Source organism: Penicillium malachiteum, assembly GCF_028827825.1.
Source record: "Penicillium malachiteum strain IBT 17515 chromosome Unknown utg000005l:1.0-9002435.0:326005.0-9005861.0, whole genome shotgun sequence".
Classification (NCBI taxonomy): domain Eukaryota; kingdom Fungi; phylum Ascomycota; class Eurotiomycetes; order Eurotiales; family Aspergillaceae; genus Penicillium; species Penicillium malachiteum.
Window position 1 is genome coordinate 5,818,948 of NW_026643099.1, and position 12,792 is coordinate 5,831,739.

At 45.4% G+C, this 12,792-nt stretch overlaps 4 protein-coding genes across 4 annotated transcripts; 1 reads left to right on the top strand and 3 right to left on the bottom strand.

Annotated features, from left to right (window-relative positions):
* Nucleotides 1-507: 507 nt before the first annotated feature.
* On the top strand, nt 508-1,732 carry sec13 (GTPase-activating protein SEC13; the record flags this gene model as incomplete). The annotated part of the gene is made up of 5 exons (XM_057095601.1): nt 508-552; nt 653-768; nt 835-865; nt 936-1,345; nt 1,408-1,732. Coding segments are annotated over 5 exons (927 nt in total), but the record flags the coding sequence as incomplete, so codon positions are not given.
* A 308-nt stretch (nt 1,733-2,040) lies between these two features.
* Nucleotides 2,041-3,586, bottom strand: N7483_012175 (uncharacterized protein; the record flags this gene model as incomplete). Its single annotated transcript, XM_057095602.1, has 5 exons — nt 2,041-2,433; nt 2,493-2,587; nt 2,643-2,943; nt 3,024-3,434; nt 3,515-3,586. The coding sequence occupies 5 exons, from the start codon at nt 3,584-3,586 to the stop codon at nt 2,041-2,043; spliced, it is 1,272 nt and encodes a 423-aa protein (XP_056941573.1).
* A 270-nt stretch (nt 3,587-3,856) lies between these two features.
* N7483_012176 (putative MFS myo-inositol transporter) lies at nt 3,857-5,589 on the bottom strand (the record flags this gene model as incomplete). Its single annotated transcript, XM_057095603.1, has 3 exons — nt 3,857-4,979; nt 5,049-5,345; nt 5,405-5,589. 3 exons carry the CDS (start codon nt 5,587-5,589, stop codon nt 3,857-3,859), a joined length of 1,605 nt encoding a protein of 534 aa, XP_056941574.1.
* Nucleotides 5,590-5,870: 281 nt separating this feature from the next.
* On the bottom strand, nt 5,871-8,525 carry N7483_012177 (putative AAA family ATPase GCN20; the record flags this gene model as incomplete). The annotated part of the gene is made up of 8 exons (XM_057095604.1): nt 5,871-6,222; nt 6,283-6,751; nt 6,805-6,891; nt 6,943-7,116; nt 7,180-7,483; nt 7,542-7,622; nt 7,678-8,403; nt 8,463-8,525. The coding sequence occupies 8 exons, from the start codon at nt 8,523-8,525 to the stop codon at nt 5,871-5,873; spliced, it is 2,256 nt and encodes a 751-aa protein (XP_056941575.1).
* Nucleotides 8,526-12,792: the final 4,267 nt, after the last annotated feature.

Genomic DNA, 12,792 nt, shown 5'->3' on the forward strand with positions numbered 1-12,792 from the left:
CATATGCATGGTGTCGCTTGATATATATCCTATAATTCCTATTACTATGATTAATTCAGGCTGTGCTTGTGGGTTCGCATGTATACTAGAATTGGCTTTAATATTACTGAGTGGCTTTGGAGAGTATACCCTTGGAAACCTTCAACGTTCCTATGTATAAAATACAGATATGCGTCAGTCACGACGTTTTATAACATAATTAGCTGGGCAACTTGACTAATATATAGCAAGCTATAACCCTTTATTTGATTGTATTTTTCATTTTCTACTCTCTATTACATAGTAGTGTTCTGCATAAGATTCGGAACGTGCCCAGGTGCACATGTGACTTGGCTGAGTCAGGGTCTAGATAAGATAAGCAGGAGGTTGTTGTGGCCTTGAACCCGCAAGCTTCACATTAGGACCACTCTCCATCTTGGATTTCTCTCTCAACTACTGACAAAATGGCAAGCTTCATCCTCAATCAATCCCTGTGTCTGGGGATTTTGCTAACACCTCATAAAACAGGCCGCCGCCCAGGTGATCTCGAATTCGGGGCACGAAGACATGATTGTACGTATGGTGTCCAGTACCTCCAGGACCAATTGCCCCCATTCGAGCTTCTGCTAGTAACTCTGGACGGGTTGAACTAACATTAATGCTTTAACTATAGCATGATGCTGGACTGGACTACTATGGTCGCAGATTGGCGACTTGTTCCTCGGACAAAACAATAAAGATCTTTGAAATTGAGGGGGAATCGCACCGCCTGGTCGAGACCCTCAAGGGGTAGGCTTTCCTCCTGAGATCTGAAGATATAGCCAGTGTATTTGCTAACATGGTCTAATCTCACAGCCACGAGGGCGCAGTGTGGTGTGTCGCATGGGTTAGTAAAAGCGCAACGTCTCGCCCACATTCCGCGCATAGCGACTGACAATGGTGATTGTTTCTTCTAGGCTCACCCAAAATTCGGTACTATCCTGGCCTCTTCATCCTATGACGGCAAGGTCTTGATCTGGCGAGAGCAGCCCCAGAATGCATCCTCCCCCGTTAGCGGCAGCACATGGACCAAGGTCTTTGATTTCTCCCTCCACACCGCTTCTGTGAACGTGGTTTCCTGGGCTCCCCACGAGAGCGGTTGTCTCCTGGCCTGTGCCTCTTCAGATGGACATGTGAGCGTTCTCGAATTCCGCGACAACAACTGGACCCACCAGACTTTCCATGCCCATGGAATGGGTGTGAACTCGATCAGCTGGGCCCCTGCAGCTTTCGCCGCCAGCTTGATCAGCTCCAACCCCGGACCCGGTCAACAGAGACGATTTGTGACGGCAGGAAGTGATAATTTGGTCAAGATCTGGGACTACAGGTATGACCCTCTCTTGTGTTTTTGCTCTTGTTATATTGTGTCCTAACCTGCATGAACTACAGCTCCGAGTCCAAATCATACAACCTTACCCAAACTTTGGAGGGTCACTCCGACTGGGTCCGCGATGTGGCCTGGTCACCTAGCATTCTGTCCAAGTCCTATATCGCTTCCGCTTCGCAAGATAAGACCGTTCGCATCTGGACCTCTGACGCGTCCAACCCTGGCCAGTGGTCCAGCCAAACACTCGAATTCGATTCTGTGTTGTGGCGCGTTAGCTGGAGTCTCAGCGGTAACATTCTCGCTGTTAGCGGTGGTGATAACAAGGTGAGCTTGTGGAAGGAAAACCTTAAGGGCCAGTGGGAGAAGGTCAAGGACATTGAGGAGTAGTTAAATTTCTTGCCTTGTATAATCTATTCCCATGGTCGTTTAATTTTTTTGAGATCTGCTTTTATTATTTTTGCTATAAACTTTTCGATTCATTTAGATGAACCCGGTGCTGCGCCATGGACCTAGCTGGATGTTTCGCTAGGTCCATATATATGAAATCAAAAATCAGGAAGAAATCACAAAAATCAGGAAGAAAGGCAAGAGAACGAGGGCAAAGAAGGGAAGGGAGCGGAAATAGCTGCAGCGGACGAAACGAACGAACGAACGAACGAGGGTGAATGAAATGCAGAGTCCATGGGCTCTGGGACTTAGATATCCCAGAATATGAAAGGCCCCCTGGCACTCGTTTCCTTCATATCTAGCCATCGCCCCAGCATCATTCGACCCCCAGGGAGAATAACAGCCTCATAGCCATGAACCCAGCCGGGAGACTCAGTGATGCTCTTATCGGTTCCATGGACTTGCTCACAGAGAATGAAGCAAATGCGCGCCCATCCACTGAAGCCACCATAGGCGGTCTTGATGGGCTCAACAAAACCAAACATCGGATTCGCGGTATCGCATTTACCCCCAAATGTTCTCTGGTAGCCATTGAAGTACACTGTCTCCGCGCGTATACTAGGAGATTCGCTCTGTGGTATGATCCGATTGCATCTCTCGGGCCAAAACCACTCAGATGATTGTGCCACAATATCCAAGGTCTGTATAAATATTAGATTCTGGACTCTTCATTCGGGTGACACAGCCACGAATCACTGACCATCATTTCAACCTGATCCCAATGAGAACTTAGATCGGCGCATGTTTGTCGACGGCGAAGATCAGCCAATGTACTCGGGAAAGGGTGAACACAAGCTATTGCAAGGTCAGAGCAAAATGATTCACACGGTTTCCATGAAATCAGACTCACAGTAATATCCTAACCAAGATGTGCACAGGCTCGTGGGGTTGGAACCATCTGTCTTTCGGAATTGGGGTTTCAGGCTCTCGGTTAGTCGAAGGAAACTCTTATAGAACGTTCCCTCATTGGAGGTCAACAGGTGTCTCTGCCAGAAACTTCGAATGTCCAACAGCGTGCCCAGGTCTAGGTTGTTGCCTTCAATCCAAGGTCCACTGGGGTCCTTGGTGTAAGAATATACCTTGTCGATATCATAGTTCTCTCGATGGCAGCCGACACAGATCTCCGGATCAAGTGCGAGAGGAGTTAAGCACTGAATGAAAAGTACAAGCAGTTAGAACTCTCGACTCCAGACTGCAGGATCCTGATTTGGGAATGTGAAAGAAAGCTTACCAGCTGTACGGCATAAAAAAGTTCTGAAGGGTGACTGTTCTTAGGTCGATCGAGAAAGCTGACAGATCGAATCCTCTCCTTGAGCTGTTCAAATGTCTTTGATTTCTCTCCGACACGCAAGGGTAAAAGCAAAGCCTCGAGTGACATAGTCCGGATAACCTCCAACCAGATTGTTTGTTCCAAACGGGGAATTCGGTTCTCGAAATCGATCTTCTGCCCAAGCACAATAGCGCGAATCTGATACTCCACGAATAATTCCTCGGAGCTTCGTCCCTTGGGGATATCATATTTCTGACCGAATCGAGCGCGCCAGGTATGTGCGTTTGGAGCTAGGATTCGAGCGTTCGCTTCTTTGCAGACTCGTCCGAGATTCAGTAGGTCCTTGTCGTTTGGAAGAATAGTCGCAATATACTGTAGAATCTGTATCGTCCGGAGTTCATCTCAGAATTAGTTTCTTTTTCTGTTTCTGTGTTGGGGGATTAGTATCTCACCTCGTTGGGAAGCTCGAGGAGTCGGCTCCTCTTGCTTGGATCAGCTACCGACTCGTATCTGTCGGCTTGCATGATCACTTGAAAAGACCTATATACTGCACGATGAGTATGGCCAGGGTCGATTTTGAGGTATTTACACTGCGACATGACTGGGATGGTAAGTCATAAAGGTGGGGCAGTGGGTGTTTGATATGAGGATAAGTGATGGTGATGGGAGTAAAATGGTATGAAAAAGAGGAATCAAATTTGAGAGACTATCATGACGGTGAGTACGGTGGGCAAAATGAAGGGAGAAGGTTATAATCTATTGATTCTATATTATGGAAGATCAAGTGAGAGTTTCTATGACCTCCTCAGACTCTCTCCCACTCCCCAACCATTTGCTAATAATCCCTTGACTTCTTCAAGACCAAGCCCACTCATCTCAGGATAGATCCTGTGTATAGCTCCCCATCCCACGGCGCATACTCCCGCGTAAACGACAAAGGTCCATGTAGGAGATAACCATTCCATCATGGGAAGGAAGGTCAGTCCAACAATAAAATTGGATCCCCAGTTCGTAGCAGTAGCGAGGCCTGACCCAAGTGATCGAACGTTCAGAGGGAACAGCTCCGCCTGCTGCCATGGAACATTGCCAATACCGAATGCAAATGCTGCCGTGTAGATGGTCAGACAGAAGAGGATCAGTAAGGGAGAAGAGCTATTCTGATCGGCACCATTGTGCTCTTGAGGTGGAGGTTGAGAGCCGAACGAGATATCGATGGAGGAGAATGCAAGAGAGCAACAGCCCAGAGCAAGGATCATCACGGGTATGGAATACAGTAAGATGCGACGTCGACCAATCCTATCAATGAATGCAAATGCAAGAAGAGTGAAAACGAAATTGGTCACAGCAATGGCTAAAGATGTTAGTGTCGGCGAGGAGAAGTTTAAGGCTTGAAAGATGATCCCTGAGAAGTACATCAAGCTATTGAATCCGCAGAGCTGTTGGAGTCCCTGTAGCATCGTTGCAATAATCAATGCTCTCCGACTCCCTCCATCATAGAAAAGCGCTCGCGCCCGGTGCAAAGCATCCTGGTACCAGTGCGAATCTGCTTCTGGAGTTTTATTCTGGTCCAGCTCCAATGATTCTTGGGTAATCTCTCCGCGGATATCTCGCAAGACTCGTTGCACAACCAGATCCCCCTCAGGTGCACTCTGGTAGATTCTAGTCAAGACTGACACAGCTTGTGAATCATGACCAGCCTGTACAAGCCACCTAGGTGTCTCCGGTAGAGCTAATAACACAGCAAATTGCAGGAATGCCGGGGCCGCCCCGAGACCGACGATCCAACGCCAGCCGCCACCGGTACTTGAAAATAACCAACCCACGACATAAGCAACCACTTGTCCACCGGTGATTAATAGACACATGATTATAACCAATCGGCCTCTAGCATGCGATGGCGCAACCTCTGCAATGTATCTTGATAATAGCTGGGTTAACTTGGTCCTTGTACTTTATTCTGGCAAATAAAAGTAGTTATGAACTTACAGGGGAGTGACAGCACTCGCACTGCCAACTGCGAGACCAACAACACTACGTCCCACGATCATCAACCATACCTGACTCGTAGAGCATTGAATCAATGCTCCCAGCGCAAACAGCACATCTGCTGCAAGTATGACTTTCCGACGACCGTATTTATCAGCCATGACCCCCGTAAACGGACTTGCTATTAATGCAAATAGGCTGGTACACGAAGTTATAAGGCTTTCGTCAAGGGTATTCAGAGGTCGATTGGATAAATCAGTGCCAATAGTGACGAGAGTGGAGGATATCACGCCGGTACTAAATGTAAACGGGTTGTTAGAAGGAATACCATAATTGAATAAGGCGAGGATACATACTCATAACCAAAAAGAAGACCGCTTATCCCGGCTGAAAATGTCAGAACCCATATGAACCAGCCTTCTGTGTAGGTAAATTGTGGGGGAGCTTCATCTTCGTCATAGCGGAGTTCGGGAGAGGCGTCGTCGGTCGTAAGTAGAGGAGCACTTGGTCCGGATGGATCTAAATACTCTCTTGAATTCATGGTGAAGGGTACTGTATATCAGACGACATTGGTCGAGTTGACAAACACCTTTGCGTCTTTGTAGGTCAGTAGATGAAGATGGGAGGTCTGGTCTGGGGCTGAAACGCGATAAGTCGGTGATAGGAGCACGGGACCCACACTTCATTCCATGCACAGCATGATAGGGCATCATGTACTCCGTACGACTCTTCTACAAGTACAATTATCTTGAACATCTCAGAATATAGAAAGTCATAAGAATCATCCCCGGTATCATTATTTTCTTCTCTATGCTAGTATACTTAGTGGCGAGCCACAACACCAGCCTCATCAGCCTGAGCACTGATCTTCTTCTTGTATGCCTTCACATCACCATCGAACTTGGTCACAGTGCCCTGGTCACAGACCCAGAGACTCTTGCAGACATTTTGCAGCATGGTAACATCGTGAGAAACCATTACCACACCACCTTCGAATCGCTGGAGCGCGTCGGAAAGCGCATCCATACCTTCAATATCCAAGTGATTGGAAGGTTCATCAAGAACAAGAATGTGAGGGTTGGTCAAAGACAAGCATGCAAAAGCAACACGAGATTTCTGACCTCCAGAAAGAAGCTCCATGCGCTGGAGACCAGTCATACCGGTGATACCGAACCTATGTAGACAAAAATGATTAGTATTGAATAAATATCGTGTAGAGGAATGGTCAACTTACGCGCCCAAGTGTCTTCGGTACTCCTCGTCAGACTTTCCGGGGTATGTCTTTGCCATAAAGCTGACAGCGCTTGTAGTCAGATCGAGAGCATCAACGTGGTGCTGAGCGAAGAATCCAATACGCAATCGAGAGTGTGCAGAAATGAGACCCTTGGTCGGCTGGAGCTGGTTGGTGAGCAGTTTCAGCACAGTGGTTTTACCGGCACCGTTAGGTCCAACAATTCCAATACGCGAATCCAGTTGGACATCAAGATCGACATCCTTAAGAAGAGGCTTTTCAACAGAGTAGCCGAAGCAGACATCTGACATTTGGACAATGGGAGGCGATAGCTTCTCGACTTCGGGGAATTGGAAGTGAACGACGTATTCGCTCTCGGGGGCCTCGAGAACGGGCATACGCTCGAGCTTCTTAATTCTGGACTGTGCTTCTGAGGATTTAGCAGCATTGTAACGGAATTTGTCGATGAAAGCTGAGCAAAGATGTTAGTATAACTGATAATGAGATAAGGGAGAAATATCCAACCTTGCAAATGGGCCCTCTCTGCCATTTGTTTCTCGTATTCACGCTTGGCATTCTTTCGTCTCTCTTCCTTGGTTGCGTAGAAGGATTCTAGAATTTTTGTTAGTCAAATCAACGAGAGAACAGATCAAGGATACATACCGAAGTTAGCTCCCTTGTAGTAATCCAATCTCTCAGAGTGTTGGTGGACAATATCAGTGGCAACTTCGTTCAGGAATGCACGATCGTGAGATACGACCAAGACTGTGCTAGGGTATCCTTGCAGGTAATTAGCCAGGAAAGTAATGGACGGAACGTCCAACATGTTCGACGGTTCTGTATGAAGAGATTAGCAACATGCCCTATTACCAGAGTTTTTTTTTTGGAATAGTGATTTACCGTCAAGAAGCAATAGATCAGGTTCACAGAAAAGAGCTCGTGCTAATGCAAGACGCATTCGCCAACCTCCAGAGAATGTCTTGGTAGCATACTGTTGTCTCTCTTGTGAGAAACCAAGACCAGCCAGAATACTAGCTGCTCGAGACTCTGCCTTGTCGGATTCCATCTCATTGAGCTTGGAGTAAATATCGCTCAAGGTGATATCCAAACCTTCTCGTTCATGATCTAACCTGGCAGCATCCTTCGAAGTATCAGCCAGAGAGGATCGTTCCTCTTCGATGGCAGCCAACTGTTTTGAGATTTTCTGCGAAGTATCCAGTTAGAAAGATATCACCAATTTTTGCTTGAAAAGAAAAACTTACTTCTTGCTCTGCAAGAAGGTGTTTGCGCCAAACGTCGGCATCCAACACCGCTTGAAGTGCTGGTGTATCATCACCCGTAATCTGCATAAACATGTCAGTTCCTGTCAACTAAATAGTAGCAGAATCGGGAACTCACCTCTTGTTCAACGTGAAGAATGGAAATATGGCTAGGAATGGCGACTTCACGACGACTCAATGCACGCAACAGGGTAGACTTTCCGATACCGTTCTGACCAACAAGACCATAGCGACGACCGTATGCGAGAGTTAAATCAGCATCCGTCAAAATGCGCATTCCACCAATAGATATATCAATTCTATCCAATTTGACATCCTTGCTCTTGGACTGGGCGTCCGCACCAAGCTGGAGCGGGTTAACAGCCATGAAGAACTCTTCATAGGTCATTGCTTCATCTGGCTGGTTAAGCAGACGTGAGGCCTCGTAGGTGACGTTCTTCATTTGTTTCTTCTCCTGCTTCGCGCGAATCTTGCGCTCAGCCTTCTCCAGCTTCTTCTTGTCGACACGCGATTCCACCTTACGGGCATTGGCCGATTCCAAGTCCACATTTCCACCAGTCAGACCCAGTGTAGAGGACATGTTTCGCTGCGAACCGACATTGATAGTTTGGTCGAGTTTCTTCGCAGCGAATGGCATCTGCCGACGCTCATCATCAAGGCCATTGGCAGAGCTCAATGTGGTAATGAACTTTTCCACCAACTTGTTAATCGCATCCCGATTCTTGGAGGAGAAGTCGCCTGATGCCGATACTAGTAGTTCGCTCACGCTTTCAGCGGCCTCGGTTAAAGGGGATGGGGCGTTCGCATCTTCCACGTAGAGATTGGAAGCATGGGTCAAGTATCCCTGAAGTGATTATATTAGCATTGAGATTTGAGCGTCCTCCGCTTCCCACAATGACATACCACAGAGTATTCGGAGATGACCCGGTCCAGGCCGGGGATCTGGGCTTGTAATTCTCCTTCCATGATTGATCTGCTACAGCTGAGCAAGAAGAATCCACGGCTTAGAATGAAGTGCCCACTTGATCGAAATGCGAAAGATCTGGGGTAAAGCTGCCCTCATTGAAAGTGGCGTGTTTTTCGGTGCGTTATCGATAAGATGCACGTGATCTGTATAGCCAGTTGACAGGACATGATTGTGCTATGTGATAGAATACTTTTACATACTCTACAATGATCTCTACCTAGGAGTATAGAAAGATTCGAGCAGTTTGTCAGTATGTGGGTTACAGGAATAATCCACCTAATAGCAATGGCGTGGGTCAAAGAATCTTCACGCCGTCAACTGGCATGTACTAGGTAGCATCTATAGCTAGCCTACACGCTTGCCGCGATAAGCTCTCTAGAGCACCGGTGAGTTCTCATTTCTTTTTTTATGATCGATAATCCGCCCATCGATCGGTGTTCTCAATTGCTTCTAGATCGATCTAAATTGTAAAATTGGAAGTCCGGGCTTTGTTTATACGAGAGCATTGAACCTGTGACGAAACCGGTGTCTGTTCGAGATACTCCCAATACCTGCCAAGAAAAGATTCAAGTCAGGTCTGCAAGATTCAAGTTTCAAAGATTGAGCACTACTCCATACAGTCTTTCAATTGGGCGGCAGCACTTGGAATAAGCTCTTTTGGATATTAAAATTCAAAAGACATGAGTCCATGAGACATTGGCTATCACTGAGTATTCCATATGGATTCGGGTATCCAAAGATAAACCCATAGCCTCGGGAGTAAATAAATGATAGGTCACAATTTGGTCACAAGTTGGCAATGGTTGATCTTGTATGATCAAAACCCAAATCCGCTCGAGCAAGTTCAAGTTCTGGGTAACTGCATACGTTGCCCCGTGTAATTCCCCAGCATTCGGAGCCGAGTGTTCTAATTGCACCTAGTAATTGTGATAGACCCGATGTTTGCATATTTCTGGTCCTTTTGCGTAGCCTAGTTCATTTGAAGCTTAATGGCTGTATATCTCTTTCCAAAATTAGAATAGAGTATCGCCAATTTCAGTCGGTCAGATCGGCCATGTTTCATGTCTGTTATAGTAAACACAACAACAAGATAGAAAAAGCAAAATGAGAACACAAAGTGACAGCAGGTGGTGCAGGAAACATATGCTTCCACCTGCAGGATACAACGGGTGTTGACAGTTCCCTGTGCAGGGTCATTGGCTAGTGAACTATTGCAGCTACTGTAACGATTGGACCAGAGCTCTGGAGAGTATCTGCAAGTGACAACTGTACCACGTTGATCTAGGTTAACACGTCAACAGAGCTCTCGGAAGCTTATTAGCCACACAAAAATAAACACAATTTGACTAGGTAAGAACGGGGAGCCTGTTGCCAATCATCCCGATTATCATTTTGACTGCTTTTTCACATTGAAAATGTGCATAGCAACTGAGTCCAAACAGGCTTTTCCAGGAGCTGAGTGGATCGGCAGACTACGTAGAGCTCATCCAGGGGGAGGGTCCACAGAGAACTGGCAGAAAAAGAAGTCGATCAGAAGTAGATATAGATTTTTTTTGTAGCTCATTTTTGAGGCCCGGAAGGCTCGAAAGCTTTTAGTTCAAAGTATAGAGGTAAATACTTGCAATTGGCGCCGAGATCCAAACCAGATGGCCCTAAATCGGCAGCAATGAACCGATTGTCTTTCGCGTTTGACCCACGGCAGGTTCCCCTTTCATTTACAAAGTGGAGAGGGGTATGACGATATGGATCGGAGCTCATGCCAGGCTATTCCAGATCCCACATTATTTCCGGTATTTCCTGAATAGCCCCGCTTAGAGAAAGGAGAGCGGAAAATGGTACCAAAGAAGCAGGGGGGGAAAATAAAATCGAAAATCAATAAAACTCAACCCGCGGTACAAGGCGGATCAGCAGTTGAAAAGAAAGGATCTAGTGGATGTCAGCCTTCGAGAAGGATTTTGCAGACATCATGAAACTGAAAAGAACTGAAAGAAATGTACTCTGTATGGACAGAGATGCCCCACGACCATTGACCATGGGGCACTCGTGCAGGTTATCATGGGGGAAGAATTTGGGGGGGGCCCTGTTTCAGATGATTGACAGCATTGGGGGGGTATGTAGTACCCTGTCAGTGCTCAGGGTACCGGTAAGGGGAGCACACTTTTTTACTAGACGGAGCACAAAACGCTTATGTAATAACACTTATTATATAATCAACTTTTTCTCAGCCGAAAAGAAGGTCACTGCATATAATATCACTGCATATAATTAAAATAAGATAAAATAAATCAAATTTTAGACTAATTATTTACATGATCGGATCGTATGCCCTATCACCCCACATTTCGAACATTTTGGTGCTTTTTTTGGTGCTTTTAGAACATTCAGAGCTGCTGTTGAGACTGATGCAGGTGTATGAATTTCATTAGGGCTAGGCACCCCCCCTAGGCCCCCCTAGGACCCTAGGCTCCTGTAAGGTCCAGGCTAATGATTCAGAAGAATATAGCCTCCAAAATGGGTGTATCGCAGATATCGGAATAAATTGTTTACTATCAATCCATCCTTTAATCTGATGTGCACACGGTAAGCCCATAGTTCGGATAAAACCACCTGTACAGGCTTTTAACGGGGCCTGAGCTGTACATCTTTTAGCAATTTTAGCCTGATCAATCACTAAATTCATCGAGAATCTAGTAATCTTTCGAACTAAATGTTGAAAAAGATACTCTCCTTGGGTGGAAATTAGGGCTTTAGTCTGATCATTTAAAAGATCATTCTCAATAGCCCTAATTTGCTCTGGTAGTGCAGCAGAAATTCGGGACCAAAGGGTTAAAATATCACATCTTGATGTTTTAATATGTTTCTTAAGAACAGCATGGGCCCCCTCAACGCGTGACGTTGTTGAATTTCCTAGGTGAAGATATTGATTAGTCCAATATTTAATAAATTTTTCTTTATGAACCAACCAAATCGATTCAATATAATAGATTAAAGAGGGGTACTTGGCCTGATATTTTTCTTTGAATTTAATCAAATTTGATTCATATTCATATAAGGATATAGAATTTACTATTTCCATCCAATCAGAATAGAATTCATCCCATTTCTTTTCCTTTTCATCTGATATTTTCACTGTTTGGTCTGATGTTTTTTCAAGTGTTCGGTGGGCGTGTGAGTCTTTCTCTGTTATAACAGGCTTGCACTTAGCTAGAAAAGCTTGATTTATATGCCAGAGACATAGAAGATGTGGAAATATAGAATATTTTGTCCGGATTGCAGCTAGTAGGGCAAGGTCTCGATCAGTAACTAAAACAGGTGTAGGGTGTAGGGGGCCTATGGGCTGGGGGGTAAGCTTAGTCTGTTCAATAGCCTGTGTATCAGCCTGTTCAATAGCCTGTTTAATAGCTTGTATAGCAGCCTCTGTAGCCGCCTGTTCAATAGCCTCTTCAACAGCCACTTCAACAGCTACTTTAACAGCCTGTGTGGCAGCCTGCGTAGCTGCCTGTATAGCTGCCTGTGTAGCTACCTGTGTAGCTGCCTTGGGAGTGGCCTCGGGGGCCTGGGGGGCCTGCCCAAGCCAAGAAAATAGGGTATCTAGTGCCCACTCATAAGCTGCTTGCTTCTCATTCATCATCAGACCAAAAGCAATTGAAAAAGAATGATTACTAGATGAAACCCCAACAATATGTAAAAGTGGCATATTGTAAATATTTGTCTTATAGGTGCAATCAAGACATATAACCCTATTAAATTTATTAGCAAAGTCGATCATCTTTGGATGTGCAAACATAAGAAATTCAATATGCCCCTCAGGGCTTGTTTTAACCTGATGTTTCCACTGTTTTAATCCTAACTGTGTGATTAAATATTAAACCTTTGACTGATCTTGAAGCTTTTCATTCCAATAAGTCTTCCGTAGATTGTAGATATCTTGAATCTGTATTAGAATATTAGGAAAATCTGTCTGGATTAGTTCTAATATTGAACTTGGTGTGATATTTTGATTGAAATAGGTGAAAATTTGCTGTTTTTGGCTATCTGTAAGCTGCCGGGCCCCTGGATGAATAATTAAATTAGCAATATTGACCTGATGTCCTGTATGGGTAAGGTTAAACTTAGTGATATGCCACTTTCCATCAGATGTTTTACGTGTAGATCTACAAGCGTAGAGAAAAAAACAACAATCTACACGTCTAGTACTTGTTTTTCGACGTTTAGCCCCATCTTTTGCTTCAATCTGATCGTCATATCTGCGAGATTGATCACACA